The 26,384-nt window shown below is 36.4% G+C and overlaps 1 protein-coding gene across 1 annotated transcript in view; it reads left to right on the plus strand.

Annotated features, from left to right (window-relative positions):
• LOC150089192 (vascular endothelial growth factor receptor 1-like) overlaps positions 1–26,384 on the plus strand; it is a 418,391-nt gene that overhangs the window by 226,059 nt on the left and 165,948 nt on the right. Inside the window, exons 12-13 of the mRNA XM_090389759.1 lie at positions 1,004–1,134; positions 20,855–21,005. Coding sequence (XP_090245885.1) covers positions 1,004–1,134; positions 20,855–21,005 — 282 coding nt within the window. The remainder of the gene's footprint in view (positions 1–1,003; positions 1,135–20,854; positions 21,006–26,384) is intronic.

Raw genomic sequence — 26,384 nt, forward strand, 5'->3', positions numbered from 1 at the left:
AACATCAGTGCAGTTATAGCATGGTCCTCACAAAAAAATTCTGCAGCATACTGTATCTAGCTGTATCCATCTGATGCATGCACTTCATGATTTGAATCATTGCAATATATTACCCTATGCTACTGATATTCTCCTTTTAATCATGGTATCGATGTTGCTTTTAAGGCATACATTTTGCCTTCTACATCGATGTTTATCAACCTTTTTACCATCAAGGACTTATTTTATTATTTTTTTCATGGTCAAGATATGTTTGCACTATACTGTGGGCCTGTAAGTAGCACAACAACTATGTACAATGTCTTTTATATAGTAGTTGGCCTCTCAACTATTCCTTTCTTTATCATGTCTATCTTGGAAACTTAGAGGATGGCTTTACAGCACTCTTACAATAACCTCAACTGCTGAGAGGTTCAGGAAATCATTAATGATTGTCCACCATGCTTTTGTTGAAATTATCATTTCTCTGTCTCTCGTTGGTGGACAGTATTTCAAGCAGTTGTCTTGAAGTGGCTGACTTACCTTACTATCTGTTGATGGATATATCTACAGCAGGGCATCCTACTGTAACACCCATTTGGATGTGATCATCACATTCTGTTTTTGACTCTACTCACTAAGTATGATTGCCCTCTTTTATAGCTTTCAAAACCAGTGATACCATTACTTGCCCATATGACATCCGACATCACTTATTGTTTTTAGAACATAATGTTCATATGATAGATATATTAATGGGTAGTAAATGGGTAGATATATTAATTGCACACAGTAATGTCAAATAAAACACATTAGGTATGAATATTCTTTGATTTTGAAACTGATATAAATACTTGTTTTCCCAGTGGTGTAGAAAACTGTTATTGTGGGTGAGGTAGGTAAAGCCCGTGGATTGTATCATGCTGGATGTAAAATTCGGCTGTTGTTATTCTGATTCTTCATTATATTAAGTATTCTGATGTAATTCCCAAAGAGGATATTTACTAAACATTTATTCCACCAGGAAATATCCAGGCTACTCAGAAAACTGCAGACATATATCAGGTACCTGTTATTATCATCATTCTTGTACTTGTTGGAGTCGTCCTTCTTATAATGGCTGTGGTCCTTGGGAAAAAAATTTATAATGACAAAGTGAGTTTATATTGTAAAAACTGTTATTGTTTTTTAATTCTTAGGATACTCTTGAAAGAAAAGATAAATTACTTGATTTTAATGTGCAAATTATGGTGATTCAAAAAGAAGTAAAAACAGTCTTAAAAATCATAGAAATTAAAATTAGCATTTATTATTGTTAGGAGATACCCTGATGGACAAGATCTCTAAAATTTTCTTGAACCCTACAGGCACTCAGAACTAGATCTACAAGTCACAAAGTAAACATTTAACAGTTCATTTCTTCCCAGAGCTTTTGCCAGTATGTCTGTGGTAATCGATGCTACTGCCTCAGTGACTTTACATTTCATTTCACGAATGTTTGTTATCAATGTTGTCACAAAGATGGCATCCTGTATATAATCTTAAAATAAGAAGTCGTGTGGCATTAGGTTTGGGAATGGGTAGCCTGGAGCATCACATGTCATCTCTTTGTCCTATTGATTGCTGAGATAATGTGTTATGGAGATATTCCCACTTTTCGGTGAAAGTGAGGTGCACTGTCTTTCTGGAAGGTGAAATTAGCAGAATCTTGTTTAAGTTGAGGTTATTTAAGTCTAGGCATGTTATTTAGCATGCCTAGATTATTGTTCCCATTGATCAGCTTTTCTCTAATAAAGTATGATAAATTTTCTGTTATGAAATGACACAGTACATGTTTATTTTTGGGAAGTCCCATTCAAATAAAATAAATGCTAAATGATTGGCGAGAATTTATAGCACCTTGCATGTAAATGTTGTGGGTGGCAACTTTCATGCTCAAGTAAAAAGTGTCTTCATCACTGAAACTAGCTGTGTTGCTTCACAACCAACTTCCACTTTCTGTTTAACGAAATACTCACATTGTTCGTGTTCGTATTCGTATTTTTTGTTTAATTTTAAAACCTGCACTAATGCATATTATTATTATTAGACATATGATGCAAGGAAGCCTGAGGCTTATGCTGCAGCAGCCAAAAAAAAAAAAAAATTTTTTTTGACTGATGCTGCATAAGCAGCATATTGTAAGCTTTCAAAAGTGAATGCATACATCTGTTATTTGAGGGATATTTATCTCATGGCTATGTCTATAATTGGAGTTTGCAGACTTTGTTGAAATGCTTTTCTTATGCATTGCCTTCTATTATCAGTGACACAGGAGCATCTTCGTGTAAGCATGGACATTGTTTAGTCTTCACTAAGTTAAAGATGAAAAACCAGTGCACTGTTTTATTGTATAGTAAAATATTACTTTAACAGACTGTAGGGTTAAGACTATCCACTAAATCTGAATGTCCATTTAACTACAAAGAAATGCATATAGTTGCTGAAGTTTTCTTGAATGTTATGAAAAAAGTGCTATACTATGAATCAAAAAACATTAATATTGTAATACTGTATTTTACTAAACTTATTGCGTGGAGTAAAAGAGTTTGAAATTTTGATGTGTCCCGTGGTTACAGTGGAAACTTACTAAAGGTTATTCAGAGTCTGAAAAGCTTTTGAGTACCCTTGCTGGAAGTTCAAATGACTCCCTACTGTAGAAAAATCCTAGCTGCTTGCCACTTTGTTGGACCATCTAGACAGGTATGTAATTATACTGCAGGTGCAGAATGGATTGTTAAAGGTGCTCTTGTCTAACCATTCTGATTGGATTACTCTGATACAGTGACCAAGTAACTGGATGCAAAAAATAATTTTTGATATCTTGTACAGTGGACCCCTGCTTTATGATTGGCTCACTGTATGATCAAATCACTTTACGATGGACTCTCCATAAAAAAATACCGTTCACACTATGATATGTAGTAAGCGCCTGCCATTGTGATCATATTTTCAAATTGAATTTTAATTCTATTAAGCTGCAGTTCTAATAAGCGATAATAGGAAGAAAATTATCCACAGGCTGTAAAAGTAAAGATATAAAGCACAAATTTGCACTTTATTACCTTGCCAATTAGCAAAATTAAATGATATCTGAAAATTAGAAGAATATTTTCCACAGGTTAGTGAAATAAAAATAAATTTACGATTACGTACATAGCTTAATTTATACTGAAATATAAACATACTACATCTAACTAATTGATATTTCTGTTTACTGATATATATATATATATATATATATATTTTTTTTTTTTTTTTTTTTGTAAAAATTTAAAATAGTAAAAAAAAGATAAGCAATCAATAACAAAGAACACAGCATGCACAAATTGCAACTAACACAATACACATAAGTGAGATATGGAGTAACAAGTTTACAAACTTAAAAAATATGAATCGAGAGATGATCTAGGAAAATTGAGGCGGTGGACTGAGAAATTCAAGTTTCACATTCACAAATGCAAGGTACTGCATATGGGTAGCAGTAATCCCAGAGTAATTTTTCAACTGTGTGGTACTACACTCAGGGTAGTGGAAAATGAAAAAAAAAAAAAAAAAAAAAAAAGAAAAGAAAAGACCTGGGAGTAATTGTGCAGTCAGATATGAAATTCTCTGTACAGTACAGACAGGCTGCCAGGAGAGCTCAAAAGGTTTTGTCAATGAAATGGTGGAATGGGTGCAGAGAAGGGCAACTAGATTAGTGAAGGGACAAAAGGGTGCTCTTACCAAGAAAGACATTAGTTCTGCAAATTGCAGCATCTGGAGACAAGACACCTACAGGGAGACCTGTTTTATGTGTTTAAGGCTCTGAACGCATTTTGAATGCACCTAATTGTTGATGGCATTCTTCCTCTTACTGAGACTACATACATTAAGGGACACAAATTAAAATTGAGGAAGAATGGTTGAAGGATAGATGTGCGGATTTCCTTCAGCCAGTGGGTGATTGATTGTTGGAACAGGCTTTCATCTGTTGTTTTGGAAGTGGGTGGTTTGAATAAATTCAAGGAAGAACTAGACAAATCCTTGGAGGGTGGGGATGGGTGAAGGACATAAAACATGATATTGTTATAACATACTGTAGTACTAATGATATTAAGAGTAGGAGAGCTGAGGATTTAATACTGTGAGCTGTAGCATAGTCCATTATGGATGAGGTGGTCATAATTCAGTGATCGCTGAGTGTATGTAACAAGAGGATTGGCAACACACCTGTGTGCAAAACGCATGTTGTCAATGCTCTGACTGAATATAAAGATCTAAATAAAAAGAGTGAAATACAAGGGGTGATCATTTAATTCACAGACTGGTGCAAGATTTTATATTTACCACTCGAACTTTCCATAACTGTGCTAGAGGCACTGTCCCTGATCGCTACTGAGCAGATGCTGTGTGTGCGTATGCCAGTACTTTCAAGCTAGTATTGCATGAAGAGTTTTTTTAGTCATGTGCCATTGACAAGGCGATCGTTTTAAAGCAAGTATCATGTCGGATATACAGATTGAACAGCGATATGTGATTCATTATTGTGTCAGAATGGGCTTAAATGCATCAGAAACAGTTAAAGAGATGAATGAAGCATATGGTAATGAGTGTCTTGGTGGGATGGCCATATTCTGGTATGACCAAACTTTCTGGTGTGATGTGGTTTCTCCCCCCAAGACAATGCCAGGCCCCATACTAATATTGTGCAGGCAGTGATCACTGCCATAGGTGCCAAGGTTCTGTCTCATCCTCATTATTCATCGGACTTAGCCATATGTGATTTCTTCCTGTTTCCGTGTCTGAAGAAAGCTCTGAAAGGCAAGTGTTTCACATCTGGCACAATGATGCTTGCAGAGCCATGGAAGCACTTCACAGTCTTTTGTAAAATGGCTTGCAAGAAACGTTTAATGTGTGGGTACGACAGTGGTGAATGTGTGCAAAATTCAAGGAAAAGTATTTTGAGAAGGAAAAATACACAGAAGATTCAGATGATGACATTTAAGATAAGATGTTACACCAGCCCATGAATTAAATTATCACCACTCATATAAAAATCTAATTATAAAGAGTTAAATATAAGTATTTGTGTGTTCTTTAAGTTTACTATAAAAAGCACATATTTATATTTAACTGTACTCTCTCTCACTTTAGATCCTAAAATTTATATGCTTATTTACCTTATAATTAGAATTGTAAACGGTCCTAAAATGTATCCAATGGGTTTCTCCAAAAAACTTTACAACTATGGAAATGCTAGGTGCCCGTGACTTGCATTACCCATATTGTATTCATATATCCAAAATAAGTGACAGGACAACAAGATTAGTTTTCGTATTACTTTTTAGTGTCAGCTTAACATTAAAATTTACATACAGCAAGAATACACGAATCCCTAATCGTATCTATTAAACATGCTATGACAATGAATTCCAAATCTTTTTAATAGTCTTTTTGCATTGTGTACTTTATTTGGGCCACTTTCTCTAAAAAAGTGGCATTAATTCCCTTGAAAGCACGGGAATTAATGCCACTCAATCCGTCTTTCATTCAATTCATGAAATTTGTAAACATCTTATAGACATATGGGGTTCTGTGGAACCCATATGTCTGAATGTGTCGTACATTGTCATTTGGGATATCGTTCTTGCATTCCCCATATTGTATTGTGATAGTAGTAGTAGTGGTGGTGGCATGTGATGCAAGAAAGCAAATGTATGAGCTTATGCAGCATCAGCCAAAAAAATAAATAAATAAAAATAAATAATCACATCATTCCCTCCAAATGCCTGTCCGGTTCCTCCTTAAATTTATTCAACCTATCAACTTCCACAACGACAGATGGAAATTTGTTCCAGCAATTAACCAAACGCTGGCTAAAGGCAAATTTCTGCACATCTATTCTACATCTGTCCTTTCTTAATTTGAATTTATGCCCCATTAGCATTAGCATTAGCATTAGTAGAGGCATTTGATGCAAGAAAGCAAGCTTATGCAGCATAAGCCAAAAAAAAAAAAAAAAAAAAAGTAAAATAAATAAATAAAAAATAACCACTTCCACTTCACCCCTCTGTTCGTTCGAAATACTTGTCCAGCTGAGCCTTAAACTTATTTAGGCTATCAACTTCCACGACAAGGGATGGAAGTCTGTTCCACCTACCAACCACCCTCTGGCTAAAGGCAAATTTTCACACATCTATCCTACATCCGTCTTTCCTCAATTTGAATTTATGCTCTCTCAGGTGATTATTCTGAGCAAGAGGAAGAATCCCATCGGCATTGAGCATGCTCAAACCATTCATGGCTTTATACACCTCTATCAGATCACCTCGCTGGTGCCTAGTCTCCAGACACTGTAATTCACAAAACTTAAGCCTTTCTTCGTAAGAGCACCCCTTTGTTCCATTCACTAATATTGTTGCCCTTCTCTGTACTCGTTCCAGCAGCTCTACATCCTTCTTGAAATAAGGCCTCCAGGCCTGTATACAGTACTCTGGTGTGGCCTGACCATTGCCTTATACAAGGGAATAATCACCTCCTTATCCCTGCTAGAAAAATTCCTATATATCATTGACAATACACCATGAGCTATTCTTGCAGCCCGTCTGCACTGCTCAGAGAACTTCATATCTGCCTGCACAGCCACCCCCAGGTCCCTTTCATTCTCTACCACTGTCAGTGTAGTACCACAGAGTTGATACGTTGCTCTGGGGTTGCTGTTTCCCATATGTAGTACTTTACATTTGTCAATGTTAAACTTCATTTGCCACCTCTCAGCCCATCTGCTCAACCTTTCCAGATCCTGTTGCAGCAGCATAGTGTCAGTAGTGTCCTTGACAACCCTGCCAACCTTCGTATCATCTGCAAACTTGGGCATAAAGCTTTCCTTGATATACCATCATCGATATCATTTATAAATACAGAAAACAATAAAGGACCCAATACTGAACCCTGAGGGACTCCACTAATAACATTAGTCCACGATGAGCAGTGTCCATTGATTACCACTCTCTGTCTTCTCCCCCTCGACCACCCCTTTATCCATAGCAGCAATTTGCCTCCAATGCCACACTGCTCCAATTTGTGCAACAAGTATATAATATCAAAGTTATTCCCTGCATCCAGTTCTTTTGTGACTGCATTATAGTATCCAATCAAATTGGTCAGGCAAGACTTCCCCTTAACAAAACCATGCTGTGTCCGAGCTATAACTGAAGTCTTGTCTAAACCTTGTTTAGGTTCGTAATCTGAACAAGTGGAAGGATCCCATCAGAATTCAGCGTGCTGAACCCATTCAAGGCCTTATACACCTCAATCAGATCACCGTGCAGGTGCCTAGTCTCCAGCCACTGCAATTTGCAGAACTTAAGACTCTCTTGATAAGAGGATCCCTTCATTCCCCTCACCAATCTTGTTGCCCTTCTCTGTACACGCTCAAGTAAATCTACATCCTTCCTAAAATGAGGCCTCCAGACCTGTACGCAGTACTCAAGACGTGGCCTGACCATTGCCTTATACAGAGGGATAATCACCTCCTTTTCCCTGCTAGCAAAATTCCTATACAGTGGTACCTTGGTTTGCGAGCATAATTCGTTCCGGAAACGTGCTCGTAATCCAAAGCACTCGTATATCAAAGCAAATTTCCCCATAAGAAATAATGGAAACCCAGATGATTTGTTCCAAAACTCAAAAATATTCATATACTGTAAAAATGATTAATACAAAATACATACCTTTTTATATTTTTGATATTTAAATTTAATATACATAAAGCAATCGAATTTATTAATTATTGGGTAGGACGACTTTCACTGTCTCTAACGGAATCACTGCAATCTGTTGACTTTTTTGTTTTGTGCGACTTTAACAAGGAATCTTTCCAATGACACCTGCTTTTGCCTCCTTTTGAGGATTTCAGAAATCAGATTCATCGCTCGCACTATTACAAAATGAGGAGGCACGCTTGATACACATAAACAAAGCTGCGCGCGTGTAGCAACTGAATAAACACCGTAAAGGCAGAGATACACTATTAATTAACACCTCACATTTTACTAAAGCACATTTCTAGGGGTTCCTACCATAAAACAATAAAAACAATTTCCAGTTGTTGCGTTCCTGCTAGTGGAATCTGTTATAAACTGGTAGTAAACTCCATCTAATTGTATTTGCGATTATACTAGCTGGAATTGTTGGTTTTCGCGTTATTATGGTGAAATGTGTTTCCCCTTCACGGATATAAAAAACCATAAATACATTTTCAAAATCTTCTCTTCATTGCTATCAGGTTGCGGTGATTCTGCGTTCGACTGCCATTTCTTGTAAACACAAAGGCGAATCGTGCATAGGCGAATTCGGTTCGTGTTATATAAGATATCGTTCCCGTATTTATAAATCGTGTATCATCGAATTCGTGTAGTGTAAACACGTGTTATACGAGGACTGACTGTACTCGTATTGCAAGACCTCGCTCGTTTATCAAGTTAAAATTTATTAAAAATTTTTGCTCGTCTTGCAAAACACTCGCATACCAAGTTACTCGTAATCCAAGGTACCACTGTATATCATTGACAAAACCCCATTACCTGCCCTGGCATCCTGTTTGCATTGCTCAGAAAACTTCATATCTGACTGCACAATTACTCCCAGGTCTCTTTCATTTTCTACCACCTTAAGTGTAGTAACACACAGTTGGTACGTTTCTCTGGGGTTACTTCTACCCATATGCAGTACTTTGCATTTGTCAAGGTTAAACTTCAGTTGCCACTTCTTAGCCCATCTGCCCAAATTATCTAGATCCTGTTGCAGTAGCACACTGCCATTACTGTCATTAACAACCCTGCCAACCTTTGTATCATCTGCAAACTTCGACACTAAGCCTGATATACCTTCATCAATATCATTGATAAATATACAAAACAACAGTGGACCCAACACCGAACCCTGTGGGACTCCACTAATAACATTAGTCCAAGAAGAGCAGCACCCATTGATTACCACCCTCTATCTTCTCGCACTTAACCATCCTTTTATCCATTGTAGCAACTTACCCTTAATACCATTCTGCTCCAATTTGTACAATAGTCTTCCATGCGCAACAGTGTCAAAAGCTTTCCTGAAATCCAAATATATGATATCAAAATTATTTTTTGCATCCAGTTCCTTTGTAACCACATCATAATATCCTATCAAATTTGTCAGACAAGACTTTCCCTTAACAAACCCATGCTGTGTCTGAATTATTGCTGCAGTCTTGTCTAGATGATCCTGCAATGCATCTTTAACCAGAAACTCCATTATTTTACCCGGAACAGAAGTTAAACTAACTGGTCTGTAATTACTCGTGTCACCCTTCGATCCCCCTTTGTGAATTGGGGATACATTTGCACATCTCCAGTCGGTGGGAACCTCCCCTGAGTCCAAGAATGCTCTCATAATTATGACTAAGGATTTGCTTAGTTGCTTTGCCGCCTCCTTTAATATAACTGGATAGATCCCATCCACCCCAGGTGCCTTTCTTGTCTTTATCTTCAACAATTTCTCCTCCACTTTGCTTTCAGTTATTACAAAATCATTAAGCACCCCTACAATTTGATAACCTTCTGCCGTTTTCAAACCTTAATAATTCCTCACGTGTGAATGTAAATGCAAAATACTCATTCAGTTTGTTTGCTATCTGAGCAGGATCATCAACAGTCGAACCATTGACTGTTGATGATCGAACGTTGCACAGTAACCCACTGTTGAGTCTGTACAGCACATTGCAAATGATATATAGGAATTTTCGTAGCAGGGAGGTGATTATCCCGTTGTACAAGGCAATGGTCAGGCGACACCTAGAGTACTATTTACAGGTCTAGAGACCTCGTTTTAGAAAGGATGTAGAGTTGCTAGAATGAGTACAAGGAAGGGAAACAAGATTGGGGAGGGGGAACAAACAAGTGTTCTTACCAAGAAACAAAAGGTAAGTGCTCTTACCTTTGCTCACCACGAATATCCAACTTGTGTAATCCTTTACATTTCTGTTGGCAGTAGGTAGTTTGACACATTCAAAGTTTTGCATGTAGATTGTTTTTATTTTCTTGAAGATGTATTCATATATTTTATTTAAAAATACCAAACTTTGCATGAATCTTTTATGACTATTCTGTTTGCAATTATCCCTCTATACATTAAAAAAGTTTTCCTCTTAGTGATATTTATTCGAGCCAATGGGAGAAGAGAGCGAAGCAATTACATCACTACAAATGCAATTAATTATTGACAACTGCTTCCATAACGTTCACCAACCTTGTACACGTGCTTCCCTGTCTAACATTTGTAAATATTACTTTAGTCATTTGTAAATATTTTAAATATTTGTAGAGTTTGTAAATACTTTAGTTAAATATTTTAGCCCTGCTCTTTCTGATGCAACAATATTCCTCATACATTGTGGGAGCCCTAAACAAAAGGCCTTTTCTAAGTGAGCTATGTGAACGCAGGTAAATAATTACATAGTGATATTTATTCGACCTTGAAAATGCTGGGCACTACAAATGCACAGGTAAATAATTACATAGGTCATTTCCTGTTTAGATATCGATCACACTGATAGTGTTTTTTTTGTCTCTCGGCACCGGGGGTATGCCCCAACTCCGCATTTTTACTCTGTGTAGAATGCATTACTCTGCATAAGGCCAGGATTTGTGTTTTGTGAAGTATTAGTGTGGGTTGATTGTGTTGTTCCTCTGGTCACTTAGCTTGGTGGGGGGGCTGTGGAGTGCCACTAACAACCCCAGTTTCCATCACTGCCACAGGGAGGTGGACCAAGACAGATTAGAAGAGAAGAAAGCTCTGACGGGGTAAACCTTGGGGCAGCCTAGCCATTCAAGGAGAGCCCCCCCAAAAAAAAATGAAAAAAATTTTTATTGGAAAGGAGATAATGGGGAGAGGGTGGGATAAAAGGGGTAGAGGGTGGGATAAAAGGGGTAGAGAACAGAGGGGCAGTGTTGAGGCTTGTTTATTATTTAGGAGCATTATCAACTAAGGCCATATTGCTCCAGGGATATGCAATGGTCATTCCCTGACCTTTCCGCATCCTCCGTATTTGATGGGCATGGGTTCGAAACCCGGTCTAATCAAGAAGCGTGTGCTATGCACCGCTGCTCCTGCCCACCTGGCTACGGAGGCACCCCATGTTGAGGCACTCACCCGATTTAAATGGGGATTGCCCTGGTACAGGACAATGGGCCCATCCTGGTCCAGAGGGTGGGAGTTTAAATTGGGTGGTGGGGCGAGCTACCAGGCAAAAGGGGAAGGACAGAGTTGGGGAAGGAGACTCAACCACCCCAGATGGCAGGAATAAAAGAACATAGGGAAAGAAATTCCTATGGTGGAGCCTACTTTTTGCAGCTCTGGTCTAGGGGGCTCTGACCAATATTGCCATGGAGGAACCTGAGAGTCAGATTTTCTTGAACTTACCTATTTCTATCATTCTCTGGTGTCATTATGTTGACGATATTTTTGCAAATGTACACCGGGGATCAGAATTTGGGCTGCTGCAATACCTGAATTCCCTGTCGCCCGTCATTCAGTGTACGATTGAACTAGAGGTTGATAATATCCTTCCTTTTTTGGATGTATTAGTCCAGCGCATGGATTCGCGTTTAGTAACTTCCGTTTTTAGGAAGTCAATTTACCAATTATGGCTCTGTGCACACCCCTGGTCATTTACGTAGCTATGCTCACACCTTATTCTCCTGTGCTTGGACGCACTCTAGTTCGACTGGTGTCAGGCAGTTGGAAATTTCTAAAATTAGGGTGGAGCTTTCAAATTGCGGCTATCCACCTCATGTTCTAGATAGATGGGAGCTTCAGGCTCACGAATTTGTTATGAAATCAAAAGGCTCACGAATTTGTTATGAAATCAAAAGGCTCACGAATTTGTTATGAAATCAAACCCGCCTCGCGTCAATCAATTTATCTCTACCGCCTACATCCCATGTTAACTGGGCGTATCGGAACGTCTTGTTAGGATTTTGCGCCACCATCATATACAATGTGTGCAATTTCCGGGGGGGGAAATTATCTATTATTTCTAAGGTGAAAACACCAGTTCCTCCTTTCCTACGGAGTGGTTCCATATACCGTATTACGTGTCCGGATTGTGGGGGGGGGGTGTTATGTAGGTGAGTCTGGTAGAAGATTAAAAGATCGGGTTTTTGAGCATGAGGTGGCTCTGTGAACCACTAATTTTGAACGCTCCACAGGCACCGAACATTATTGGGTTGAGCAGCACAATCTTGATCCCCAACAGGATATTGAAATCATCGACTGTTCACGTGATTACCACCAGCACTCATGGTTTGAAGCACTACACATAACCACCAATAATAGTACTATGAATCAGATGAGGGGAGTACACTTACACCCTATTATAGAATGTACTGTATTGCAGTGCGATGAGCCTGGCGATCATCACGTGTATGTATTTCTGCTTTACCGACACTAGACTCGTGATACATGATCATGCCCAGCTGACTTGTGCTATTGTAACCATCAATATATACTGAAGTACACCATTCAAACATTAGCTAGTGAAGGGGCACTCCGCTTCGAAAGCTACTATATATGTATTTTAACGCTTTTATTATTTATATTTTAATGCTTTTATTATATATATTTTAACTTCATCTTAAACTCTATAAAAACTGTATTTTTATAGTTTTTTTCTTATACTTTCTATTTTCTTTTATATATTAGATTAGACATCGATCAGTGCATTTCAACAAGTGTCTTTTACGTAGAAAACATTTGATATACTCCATCATACCTCTACATATTGCTTATAAAAGTGTGCACAGGGGTTGGCAAGAAAAGCTAGCAGGGAGCAGAGCCCCTTAGTATTTATTAAATTTAAGGTTCAAGTTTCTGCAGCTTGGTTCTTCCAAATAAAAAATCATATTTAACTCTTCCTTTAAATATTATTAACTTTGCTAATATCTTTTACAAGATTAAACTTTATAAAATTAAAGAGTGAAAACATTAATTTTAAAAGCTTTCAAGAAAATACTTTTTTCTTGAAAGTATTTTTCTTGTACAGCTAATTGCACTGTTATAGCTTTATGTCCACATCTATTCACTCTTCTCACTGTACTCTCTGTTTTTCAAAATTTTGACCTTCTGTTTTCAAGAACCACTTGACATTAACAATATATATTTTCTAGGAATGCAAACACAACGAATCAGAGTTTAGTGAGGGAAACACGAATGCCAATAAAGTAGTGAATTGCAAATTAAATATAAGTGAGTGAAAATGGTGTTAAAAAAAAAGTTATAATCTCCAAAGGATTAATTAAATAACAGTGGTCAACTGAACAAAAATTAAATAATTTAAATTAAATAATTAAATTTTAAATAAAAGTGGTGAACAACGTAAAATGTTACAAAAACTAAAATACCCAATCTTGACTAATTTTATGCTGCTGAACACAAAAATTACATTAAAAATTTATCAATTGGCTCTTGTTTTCGAATTACAGTTAGGGTCTTATATTAGCACGTTACTCTACATTATCAACTACGGCTCTCGGCAAAACACATGGCAACACCACAGTTTCAGTTCCACTGTACTCTTATTGTTTGTTTGTTCGTTGTTAGTTATTTGGTTTTTAGGAGCATTAGCAACTAAGGCCATATTGCTCCGGGATATGCAGTGGTCATTCCCTGACCTTTCTGCATCCTCCATATTTGGTGGTGACGGGCTCGAACCCCGGTCTAATCAAGAAGCGTGTGCTATGCACTGCTGCTCCCTCTCACCTGGCTACGGAGGCGCCTACTATGCTCTTATCATGTGATTGGAAACTGTCGCCTCACTCTGAATCGCGTGATATGTTGTTGCCACCTCAAATGCATCTTCAACTCTATTGTAGTAATCCTCGAATATAGCTAGATATTGGGTGATTTGTTCTCAGTTAACAGTTGTCCTCTGTGAGATTCCTACTTTTTGCACAGTATTTGTGTTGTGTAAGATTAATTGTGTGGATAGTCTGGATGACTTCTGTTACATATGTGGAGAAGTCATGTTAGCTTCAAGAAAGCATCCATTAACTTGAGCCATGAAAAGCCTACTTCTTGTACTTTGGGTGTATAGTAGGCAACCAGGACAAGAACTGGGCTCCACACATATGCTGCACTACCTGTTCATCAAAACTCAGTGTGTAGATTAATTGAAAGGGATGTTTTATGCATTTTATATGGAGGGAGCCAACAAATCATATCAGTCTGCTACTTCTGTATGGTTCCTCCTATTAGAAAAGGGATGACAATAAAGAAAATGTAGACAGAGATGTACCCAAATATACTATCTGAATTTCGTCCCATGCCTCATGGTGAAGTACTACCTACTCCTGAACCACCCGACTGTTTTTCTGTACACCCTGATGAAGATGAAGACACTGAACATCAACTTGGTGTACACGAAGTACAGCAGCCATCTACATCAATGGATCCACCATTTTGTCCAAATCTTTATCCTTCTGAACCACATAAGATCACAGAAAGCGAATTTTATGACCTCATAAAGTTCATTTTGTAGCCTTGTGGCTACAACAGTGGAATCTTCTAGATCAGAGGCGGCCAACAAGTAAATCGCAGCTTAAATTTCGGTCGATCACGACAAATTTTAAATATATATAAAAAAGATCTCCAGGGACTCACATCTGGTGAGTATGAGCCTGGCATACCCAGGGTCCTGAGCTGGATATCATCATTCTTCTCTTTCAGGGTAATTCAGAAATTTTTTCGGCTAAGGTAAAGAAAGCCCACACGAGAAGCATGCAGAAGTTCATTGAAATTTACTGGTAAAAGTACTTTGCCATAACGGCATTTGTATTGTTGCTCGCTCGGCAAACAGACGGTGGGTGTTATCGGTCTGGAGTAGAAGTTGAATCCCACGGGAGCTTGAAACCCTCTCAAAATGGAGGGGGATAACCTGACCTTTTTTTTTTAGAATCACTAATTGAATCACGAACATAGTTTTACAGGTAAACTTTTTCGAAGTTTGCCATGCTTCTCGTGTGAGCTTCCTTTACCTTTGCCTTTTTCTTAATAAACAATTTATCTACTAGTCCACCGGTGATTCTAAAGAAAAAAGGTCAGGTTACCCCCTCCACTTCAGGAGGGTTTCAATCTCCCATGGGATTCAATTTCTGCTCCTGACCGATAACACCCACTGTATGTCTACTGAGCGAGCAACAATATAAATGTTATGTTATTTTGTTTTTTTTAGGAGCATTAGCAACTAAGGCCATATTGCTGTGGGATATGTGGTGGTCATTCCCTGACCTTTCCACATCCTCCGTATTTAGTGGGCATGGGCTCGAACCCCGGTCTAATCAAGAAGCGTGTGCTATGCACTGCTGCTCCTGCCCACCTGGCTATGGAGGCGCCCAACAATATAAATGCCATTACAGCAAAGTATTTTTACCTGTAAATTTATCAAACTTTTACGTGCTTTTCATGTGGGCTTTCTTTACCTTCGCCATTTTTTCTTTTTTGGCCGGTGCAGCAGAAGCCTTGAACCATATGGCTAATAGTAATAATAATAATAAATACATTAGTCAAAATGTAAATGTTGTTATTATTAAGCACCCCACTGCATACAATTATTAAAATCCATTGAATCAATGACTAACTACTCTTGTCGCTGTGCAGCCGCTAGGCTTGTCTAGTGAAAATTCATGCAGTTACATTGTAGAGAGCATAGTGTATGTGTCGAATTCTTATTTAGCTTACTTAATATTAATAACTGGACAGTACTTACACGTTAATTTGGTTTGGTTTGATTTAAAATGAATACTACAAAAAAGAGTAAAAGATATCATTTTCATCAAGAGTAGGAACTAGAATACTTTTTTGTAATGATAAAAGAAAAATGTTGTTTGATTTGCAATGATTCTGTGGCTATACCCAAAAAAGGAAATTTAGAAAGGCTCTTCACCGCACTCCATGGTGAATACCAGTCAGATTTTCCGCCTATTAATGACCTTAGAAAAAATAATTTAAATGAACTTAAATTCAGATTATTCACACAACAAAATTTCTTCACGACACCTAATTTACAATCTAAAGCAGTAACTGTAGCATCATTTAAAGTGAGTCACCTTCTTGCAAAAAAATGCAAACCATTTTCTGATGGTCAATTCATCAAAGACACATTTTTAGAAACAACAGATTCTCTTTTTGAAAATTTTAAGAACAAAAATGAAATTAAAAGTACTCTTCAAGGTCTACAATTCTATTGAAATTCTATTGCAAAAAAATGCAATTCTATTGAAAATATTAAATTACCACCATTTAAACAGATGGAGCCAAAGCAATGACTGGGAAACTTAATGGATCCATTGCACTGTGCCAAAAGGATCATGAATTCCCAGATTTTTTGAGTTACCATTGTATCATCCACCAACAAGTGTTAGCCAGCAAAAGATTAAATACTAAAAGTGTTATGGACATAGCTTTTAAAATCGTGAATTCCATCAGAGGGCAATCTCTTTGAAGGAGACTTTTCAAAATGCAACTCGATGAAAATGAACCAGATCTGATATTACACATAGATGTGAAGTGGCTGAGTCAGAGTAAGTCTACAGAGATTTTGAAATTTGCTGAATGAATTTAAAAAATTTGTTGATCAAAGGGGAGATGATTATCAGCAGCTACAAGATATGGAGTAATTGTGGGTTCTGACTTTTTGGCAGATTTTGCCCGTAAATAAAATAATCTGAATTTGGAATTACGAGGAAAAAATAAAAATGTTGGTGACATGACGAGTAGTATTAAATACTACTAGTTCTGCATGTAAAAAAACTATACTATACTACTTCTGCATATAAATATCAATTTTGGGCAATGGCTAAGGATCTCAAAGAAAAAAAATTTGATCATTTTGCAAATATGCAAGATCATTTGCAAAAATATCCTGTTTTTTGAATTTAATAGTGAGAAATATGCCCTTAATCTCTAATACTCTTAATGCATTAGAGGCCTAACTTATATCATACACCATCAGGCATCTCTCATATTGTGGAGATATACTTCACAACTGTTTTGTCATCATTACATCACTTGGGTACCTACCCACCCACCGTAGAAGGGCCGAATAGCCCTGAAAGGTGCCGTCTGGGTGGTGGTATCCACTGAGAATAAGTAATAACAGTCTTCTCCTTCGGGTGAAGCATTACTTATTCGAAATAGTGCAACGTAATGGCAACTCGTTGTGAAGGTATTCACAATATGAGATGTAACTTAAACGGCCGACCGGGCTAGCCGAGTGGGTAAAGTACCTGCCCGGCAACCCAAAGGTCGTGGGTTCGATTCCCGCCTCGGGCTTGGATCAAAGTACTGCAAAAACCTTGGGAGGTGCAATATGGCCACAGAAGCCGATGTGCCAACAACTACCAAATAAAAAAAAAAAAAAAAAAAAAGTAACTTAAACGATGCCACTATTGCAAATTTGCTAATCTATAATTGGCTGTATATAAATGATGCAAGTGCACTAAGATATATATAGTTACTGTTTCATTAATAAAATTTTTGCAATATTTTTTATTTCAAATCCTTTTAATTGGCTATCAAGCTCAAATTGTTTATAAATTTATTATAATTTGTTTATAGACTGTTTCTCTGGTATGCATTCAATTAAAACCCATTATAATTATACCTCAATCAGCATGGTTTCACATAATCAGTGCAATGTGGGGTATTGCTGTATATCCCCGATTTTGAAAGCTTGGCAGTTGACATGAAGACACAAACTTCACATAAATTAAATATTTAAATACTATGAATTTAAAATAAGAATTCTGAATTGCATTTAATTTTAAAATTTATAAAAAACATTTTTCAATATGTGTTGATTAACTTTTTTAACCATGTGCAATGAAATTCTTGAGATAGTAGATCACGGCACATTTTTAGAAAAAAAGTAGATTGTATCCCAAATTACGTTGGCCACGCCCTGTTCTAGATCATTCTGTTAAAGTGACAACATTTCATACTCAAAATAAAGATGTGTGTGTGTGTGTGTGTGTGTGTGTGTGTGTGTGTGTGTGTGTGTGTGTGTGTGTGTGTGTGTGTGTGTGTGTGTTATGGAGATTTAAGGGTGCTGCATAAGCTGCTGGGGCTATAGTGTGCCTATGAAGACTATGATAAATTCTATCAAAAGGAAGGTGAACTTACTGTTTGTAAGGATGTTGATGGTCTAATGGCAGCAATGAACATGAGGCACATTCCCAAAGAATAGTGACTATTTATAGATGCTTCTAAGGTTAGCATTAAGGAAATATGCTACCTTTAATACCTCTTGCATATGCCATCCACAAAAAAGAAACATAACACAAACATGGCAACATCCTCTTAGGTGTACTCTATCAGAAGTATGAGTGTCAGATATGTGGCAATTTAAAGGTAATCACCATTTTATTAGGACTACAAAAGGGTTACACTAAGTATTGTTGCTTTCTCTGCAAGTGGGATAGTCATGTCAAGAATATGCTCTATGAGAAGAGGAGTTGGCCTTAACAAAAATCATTAACACCTGGAATGAAGAACATAGCATTTGAACCTCTGGTAGATCCAAATAAAGTTTTGCTTCCACCACTCGACATCAAACTGGGGCTAATGACAAATTTTGTAAAGGCTTTGGAAGTGAATGTTCCTGCATTCACATACTTTCAAGAGAAATTCCCAAGGCTTAGTAGAGAGAAGATTAAGGCAGGTGTTTTCATTGGTCCACAAATAAGGCAACTTTTCAAAGATGAACAGTTCGAATGTGCCCTTAATGATAGCGAGAAATCAGCAGGAAAGCCTTTCCAAATGTTTCGACTGTTTTTCTAAGAAATGTTAAAAGCCAGCAATTACAGGCAACCTGTGGAAGATCTCATTACTTCTTATGAAAAACCGGAGTGCAACATGTCATTGAAGATGCATTTCTTGCACTCACACCTGAATTTCATCCCTCCAAATTGTGGTGCAATCAGCAACGAACATGGTGAGTGCTTACATCAAGATACTGCAGCAGTGGAACAAAGATAGAAAAGCAATGGAGTGCTGCCATGTCAGCCGATTATTGTTGGATGGTGAAAAGGGATGCTCCTGAAGCTGAATACAAGCGAAAGACGAAAAGGTCCCGTGTTTGATTAGGTATGTTTATAGCTACATCTTACTGCCATATAAATAAAAAATACCTTGTATAAATATTAAAAAAAAAAACAAAAAAAAAAACTACTTTTTTTTTCGAAAACAAGAGCCAATCTGCCATTTTAAACACTATTTCTGTTTGGTACCCCCAAAAGGTATAAAGTAAACTTACTTTCATGCCTGTAACAAGATATGACCCAAAATTTGTTGTTCAGTGTAATATTGGGGTAACCAAGGTATGAAGTAACCAATATAGGGTTAACAATGTAGCATTAGCAGAGGTATAGGCACCTTCGTAGCTGGGTGGGCAGGAGCAGCAGTGCGTAGCACATGCTTCTTGATTAGACTGGGGTTCAAGCCCGTGACCATCAAATACGGAAGATGCGGAAAGGTCAGGGAATGACCACCGCATATCCTTGGAACAATATGGCCTTCGTTGCTAATGCTCCTAAAAAATAAAAAAATAACCAAGTAGAGGTATATGATGCAAGAAAGCAAGCTTATGCAGCAAAAAAAAAACAAACCAAAAGATGGAAGTCTGTTCCACCAATCAACTACTCGCTGGCTAAAGGCAAATTTCCTCACATCTATTCTACAACTGTCTTTCCTCAATTTGAATCTATGTCCCCTCAAGTTCTTAATCTGAGGAAGAGGAAGAATCCCATCAGCATTCATCTTGCTCATCCCATTCAAGGCCTTATACACCTCGATCAGATCACCTCACAGGTGCCTACTCTCCAAGTGCTGCAGTTTGCAGAACTTAAGCTTCTCTTGGTAAGAGCACCCCTTTGTTCCCCTCACCAATCTTGTTGCCCTTCTTTGTACTCGTTCTAACAACTCTACATCCTTCCTAAAATGAGGACTCCAGACCTGTACACAGTACTCTAGGTGTGGCCTGACCGTTGCCCTGTAGAATGGGATAATCACCTCTCTGTCCCTGCTAGCAAAATTCCTATATATCATTGACAAGACTCCAGGACCTGCCCTAGTAGCCCGTCTGCACTACTCATCAAAATTCATATTTGACTGCACAATTATCCCCAGGTCTTTTTCACTTTCCACTTCCCTGAGTGTAGTACCACACAGTTGGTACATTTCTCTTGGGTTATGCTACCCATATGCAGTACTTTGCATTTGTCAATGTTTTTGTCTATTTTTACTAAACTAGCATTATATTTAGTAATTTTAGAATATTCCTTACTTCTGATTAACATAGCAATAGCAATGGCATGCATTATTATGCATATGTGGAGCATAATAAGTGAAAACTGTACATTACTGGAAGAAAAAAGTAAAGAAAGAACTGCTTTTAGTCGTAATTACTAACTGTTCATGGAAAAATGTTGATTAAACATAAGAAAGTTTAATAATTGTATGCACAACTTCTATATGTAAACATCAGGAGTATTAAGGAATTCAAACCAAATATAAAACTTAACTGGAATCATAAAGTACACAACCAGATTGGCTCACTAAATTGAGAAATACAGGAATAGCTCAAAAAATAAGTTTTATGTTATTTTTTTATTTATCCCTGTATTTTTATTAAAAATAATACTAGCAGTTTTATTATAAAAAATAATATATTAGAGAGGGAAAATGTATTTTGTCCATTTTCACTATAAGCTCCATTTTAAGCTTATTACTCCAATAAATTATTTATTTGTGACTCTAGAAAGCCAAACAGGAACTGGAATTTTTTAACCATATGTTGTTTGACCAAGGTCAGATAGAAATGCTTAATCCTGATATGCCACTGGATGACCAAGCAGAACTTTTGCCATATGATCATCGATGGGAGTTCCCCAAAGAACGTCTAAAACTTGGTAGGCTGATTTTAGGTTTCATTTTGTGTTATGTTTATTGGTCATAAATAAAACAAAAACATATTTTTCTTGATTAGTGCTCCTCTTGTAGGGAATAGCATTTTTCCTCTGTGAGTTAGTTGTATCTGTCTAAACAACATGCAAATTAGCATTCACACTCACACACTAATATAAATATAATACACTGGCATAACATGACCTAAGATTCTGATGCACTATAAAACAAACAAATTCTAAGGTTTAGAGAAGTACCACTGTTAGTGGTACTTCTCTAAAACCTTGGTTTTTTATTTCAGTCTTAGTGCTACTTGTGAGTTGAGATTATAGATTCTAGCTGGTAAGAAAATAGCGCATGTGTATATACAGAGAGAGAGAGAGAGAGAGAATTAAAAGCAAAAATAAAAAATAATGGGTAAGCTAAAGAAAGTCAACACAATAATCAGACAAACTACAGGAAACTTACCAGAAAAACTTGTTTGCCACTACTGCAGTTTCTCCCTGCATTCTCGGTAAACAGACAGTGTGTGTTATCGGTATTGGCAGTAGAAGTCGAAAACGATATATTGATTATCACTTAGGCATGACAGATTATGTAATGATTAGTTTTTTCTCATTATTAAAAGCAGATTATTGGAGTTCATGAATGTTTTTGCTATTTAAAAACCATATTACTGATTTCTTTGTACATTTTTAATGAATGTTTTTCATTTCAATGAATGTTGTTCATGAATGTTTTTGCTATTTAAAAACCATATTACTGATTTCTTTGTACATTTTTTCTCCCACTCTCAAGGTTAGGTTTCCTACCCTTAAAAAAATAATGAAATAATATAATGAAAAATAAATGTTCTTTACTTTTCAAATGTTCTTTATTTTTCATTATATTTCCTAACCTGACCTTAAATGTTAGGTTAGGATATAATAGGAAAAGAAAGAAAGATTCTTTATATATATATGCACATCATAACGTCAATCAATCACTTAACACTATGATGTTACCATCTGTTGTGTTCACGCACTTCAGTACAGGAATACCTTGCATAGTGTGGTTTCGAACAGCACGGGTTTTGCTATAGCACAGTTTACAATTTAAAAAAAATTAACTGCATTATGCACCAATATATTTGATATGTATGTATGTATTATAATGCCAGCACGTAGGCCAATGTGTTATGGATTCAAGGCCACACTGACTGTTGTCACAACTCCCATTATATACGGACTCTGCTAGCTTTGATAGATTAGTAAACACTCGATTCCAAGCGGTGAGGTCGTTGATTGTGCGTAAGCTGTACAAATATTTTTTGCTGTGTATTTTTGTTAAAGATTATTTTTTAAAAACGTTACATCTTTATATGCAAATATGAGTGGAAAGAAGAAATGTAATGGTACCGAGTGTTCTTCTAGATCCAAACGTCGAACAAGGTATGAAAGTAAGGCAAGCGTTGCAAAATGACATTCAATGTTATAAAGAGATGTATGCAGATAAAAAAGAATAAAAAAATCTGTGCAAACTAAGCTGATCAGTTATTTTTCAAAATAAAAATACATACATACTTCACATATATTCTTTTGATATGTACATACTGCAATAAAAATCATTTGTACTGTACTTACTAGTATTTTTCATTTTTATCATTGTAGTTTCTTTTTTTGCAAGAATTTCGTGTACATCAATTTATAGTAAACAAACACCTATATATTTCTGCAACTCGACCCATATAATCAAATTGTCGCATTACATTAAAATACATACTAATAATACCTCAATCAGTGCGGTTTCGCATAGCGCAGTATTTTTTGGCACAAATTAACCGCGCTATGCGAGGTATTCCTGTATATCGTTCTCAATTTCTACTGCCGCTACCAATAACATGCATCCTCTGTTTACCGAGAATGCAGGGAGAAACTGCGGTAGAGGCAAACCAGTTTGTCCAGTAAGTTTCCTGTAGTTTGCATGGTTCTCATTTTGGCTTTCTTTACTTTCGTCAAAATGGCATTTTAAATAAAAATCATAAACAAAAAATGAATACTGGAATTTTTTAAAATCAAATTAAATGAAAAAGAAATAAAATAAAAAATAATAATATAATCTACACAGAGGCAAGGTCTGATTGAGGTGGCTTTAAATCAAGATAAAGAGCCTTAATCAGAAAGGAAGTGGACTTGAAGGGGCAGAGAATCTGCTCTTTCAAGTGTGCTTTTTCTCTTTGAAATCTCTCTACCCACATAATAAAGATTGAGGTTATAATAAGCTTATATGAGGTTATAATTGAGCTTATTATATTATATTGTCTAATAAGACTAACATTTGTATTTGAATTTGTAATCTTTATATATGTGTATATTATAACATTGATAAAGCTTTTTAATTTAGTTATAAGAATGTCTATTAGCAATCCCTAATACCGTTGCACAATTAAACAATTGAAGCACATGTTTTAATGTAAATATGAAAATTACAGTTTTGAGTCTATATTTGCATTCATAAATCAGAATAGTACTAGTGTTCTCCCCATAAAATTTTGCCAGCCAGGTGTCATTATTAAATAATAATTAATTGCATAATTTAACATTATATGCTCCTGTCGCATTGCATAGTATGTTCGAATTAATATTAATCAAGATCAATGAGCAGTACCATATGGTACCGTGAGAATTGCTGATTTTAGCCAGGTGATCGGTTAAATTTACCGGACGGTGCACCCATTCAATAGGTCCTGGGGGATAACATTGAGTACTAAGCTAGTATTATGTAAGAAAAAAAAAAATTTTTTTTTCCTTACCTCCATAAGACTACTGTTATGGTAAAACGATAATAACACTAGCCAACACGATTTTTACCTCCAAGAACTTAAATGCTGTTTTTAACAAATTTTTATGTGTAGATTTTGAAAATCACCATGATAGTTTCACATCACATTACAGTTATTAAATATAGAGGGAGTTATGTTTTACCAAAATATGCCAATTTTGCACAATCTAGCCACTAATGTATGACATACTGATTTATTTTAACAGATATGAGCAATTCTCTTAATTTTAGCAATCAGTTCTGGCCTTGGTTTTCTTGCGATAAACATAATCAGACCTATGGTTCTTAGGTTCAAATTCTGATGTAACAATTTCCATTTGAAGAGAAATGGAACGATTTCCTACAGAAATCCTCACCACACTAAGTGTGGTGAGGATTTTTGTAGGCCGTGCCAAGGTTTCCAAGTATTAACTGATTGTGACATGTTCTCAGGATTGTAGATCTATCCTCCAAACATAAACCGCCCCTCGAGAGTAGGAAGGTGCGGCCCCTCTCCCACTCTCAAGGGCCCTCCTGCCACTTCACAAGATGTTGAATATCAGCCAGTAAGTTCAGATAGTGAATGATTTGGTTCGAGACTTAAATTTGCCAAAAGAACAAGCTGAACTGTTAGTAGAAGTAGAGACATGTGATGCAAAAAAGCAAGAAAAGAAGAAAGCTATGAAATGTCGGTGTCTAATATACTCAAGTAATACAAAAACATGGGCTATCAAATATTGTTGAAAATTCATTTTCTTCATTCCCATCTCAAATTTTCCCCTGAAAATCTGGGAGATGTGAGGGATGAACAAGGGGAGCAGTTTCATCAAGATATTTCCATGATGGAAAAGTGGTACTAAGGTCACTGGGATCCTGTAATGATGGGGAATTACTGCTGGTTCTTTGTGAGGGAGAGTGAGCAGAATACAAGAAAAAATCCCTTAGTAGCAAACATTTTTAAGGACAATTACAGGTATGCTGATTATATATTATTGAAATATAAAATATTTCACTGTGATTTATTATATTTATTCTGAAGTTAAATGAGTTATAGAAAACGTATAATATTTTTTACACTTTTATTACAAACTTGAATTATATAACATCGGTGTAGATACACCATAGTTTACCCAGAAATTAAATTACATATGTAGTGTAAAGACATCATTTTTAATTATATCTCATATTGTGGCTACTTTCACAATGAGATACCAGGTATTGCACTACTTTGAATAAGCAACACTTCTTTAGTAGAGAAGACTACTGTTATTTATTCTCAGTGGATACCATCACCCAGACGGCACTGTTTCAAAGCTGTTGGCATATCATCGGTTAGTGGGCAGGTACCCTGATAATGCAAATATGCCATCACAGTTGCGAAGTGGTTCCACAATATGAGAGATGCCAAATGGTGAACAAATGATAATGTATTTTAAAGATGAAATGCACAGAGCATAATAGCATATGGGTTGAAATAACTATATAATATTGGTTTAGATACACTACAGTTTACCCATAAATTAAACTACATACGTAGTGTAAAGGCATTGTTTTTAATTGTATCTCATATTATCAGGGTACCTGCCCACCCACCGATGATAGGCCAACAGCTTTGAAACAATGCTGTCTGGGTGGTAGTATTCACTGAGAAATAACAGTAGTCCTCTCTACTAGAGAAGCTTTACTTTTCGAAGTAGTGCAGTAGCTGGTATCTCGTGAAGGTAGCCACAATATGAGATACAATTAAAAATGATGCCTTTACCCTATGTACGTAGCTTTATTGGTAAACTATGGTGTATCTACACCGATATTATATAGTTATTTAAACCCATATGCTATTATGCCCTGTGCATTTCATCTTTAAAAAAATATTTTAAAATTTAACATTGGTACATCTTTTGATGTAGACATGATAGAGACTTTTTATGGTGATTTTTGGAATCAGCACATTTATTTCCTACACATATTTTCATTGCGGAGGTAAGAAAAAATTTTTTTTTCTTACCTCCATAAGAATAAATCTACACAGATCTCAAATTAAGTTTTGTAAAAATTCAAAATTTAATAATGCAGTATAATTACATCATTTCTAAGAACACAGCTTCTTGAGAGTACTGGTATCTATTCTAATCCTAGTAGGAAATGCACAAAAAAGGGAAATATGGAAGATAAATAAAAATAAAAATCCCTGTACCCATATGGGTTGAGCAGGGTCAGTTGCAAATGCTACACCTATCATATACAAGACCTGTGTATATATACATTATAAACCTAATGCTAACAAAATTGTTATCAGAATTAAAGAAAATAAGGAACTAGGGGATTTTAAATTCTCTCAAAAAGAAAGGTCTTAAATTTGTGAAGGTGTGATAATTAAAGTCAAAATTATTAAAATAAAACTGGGAAATTGCTGTAATAAAAAATATATATAGGCATGCAAAAGTATTCACATATTCATGTAGTGGGCAATTTGATTCATACAGACCATTGATTTGTTGGGCAGACTCTGATTAGTAAGCACATGCATTAAGTTACCACCCAATGGGTGGTAACTTAATTTCATTTAAACAAAGGGTATATGCGAT

Source organism: Mastigoproctus giganteus, chromosome 2, assembly GCF_048544385.1.
Source record: "Mastigoproctus giganteus isolate SK-2022 chromosome 2, ASM4854438v1, whole genome shotgun sequence".
NCBI lineage: Eukaryota > Metazoa > Arthropoda > Arachnida > Uropygi > Thelyphonidae > Mastigoproctus > Mastigoproctus giganteus.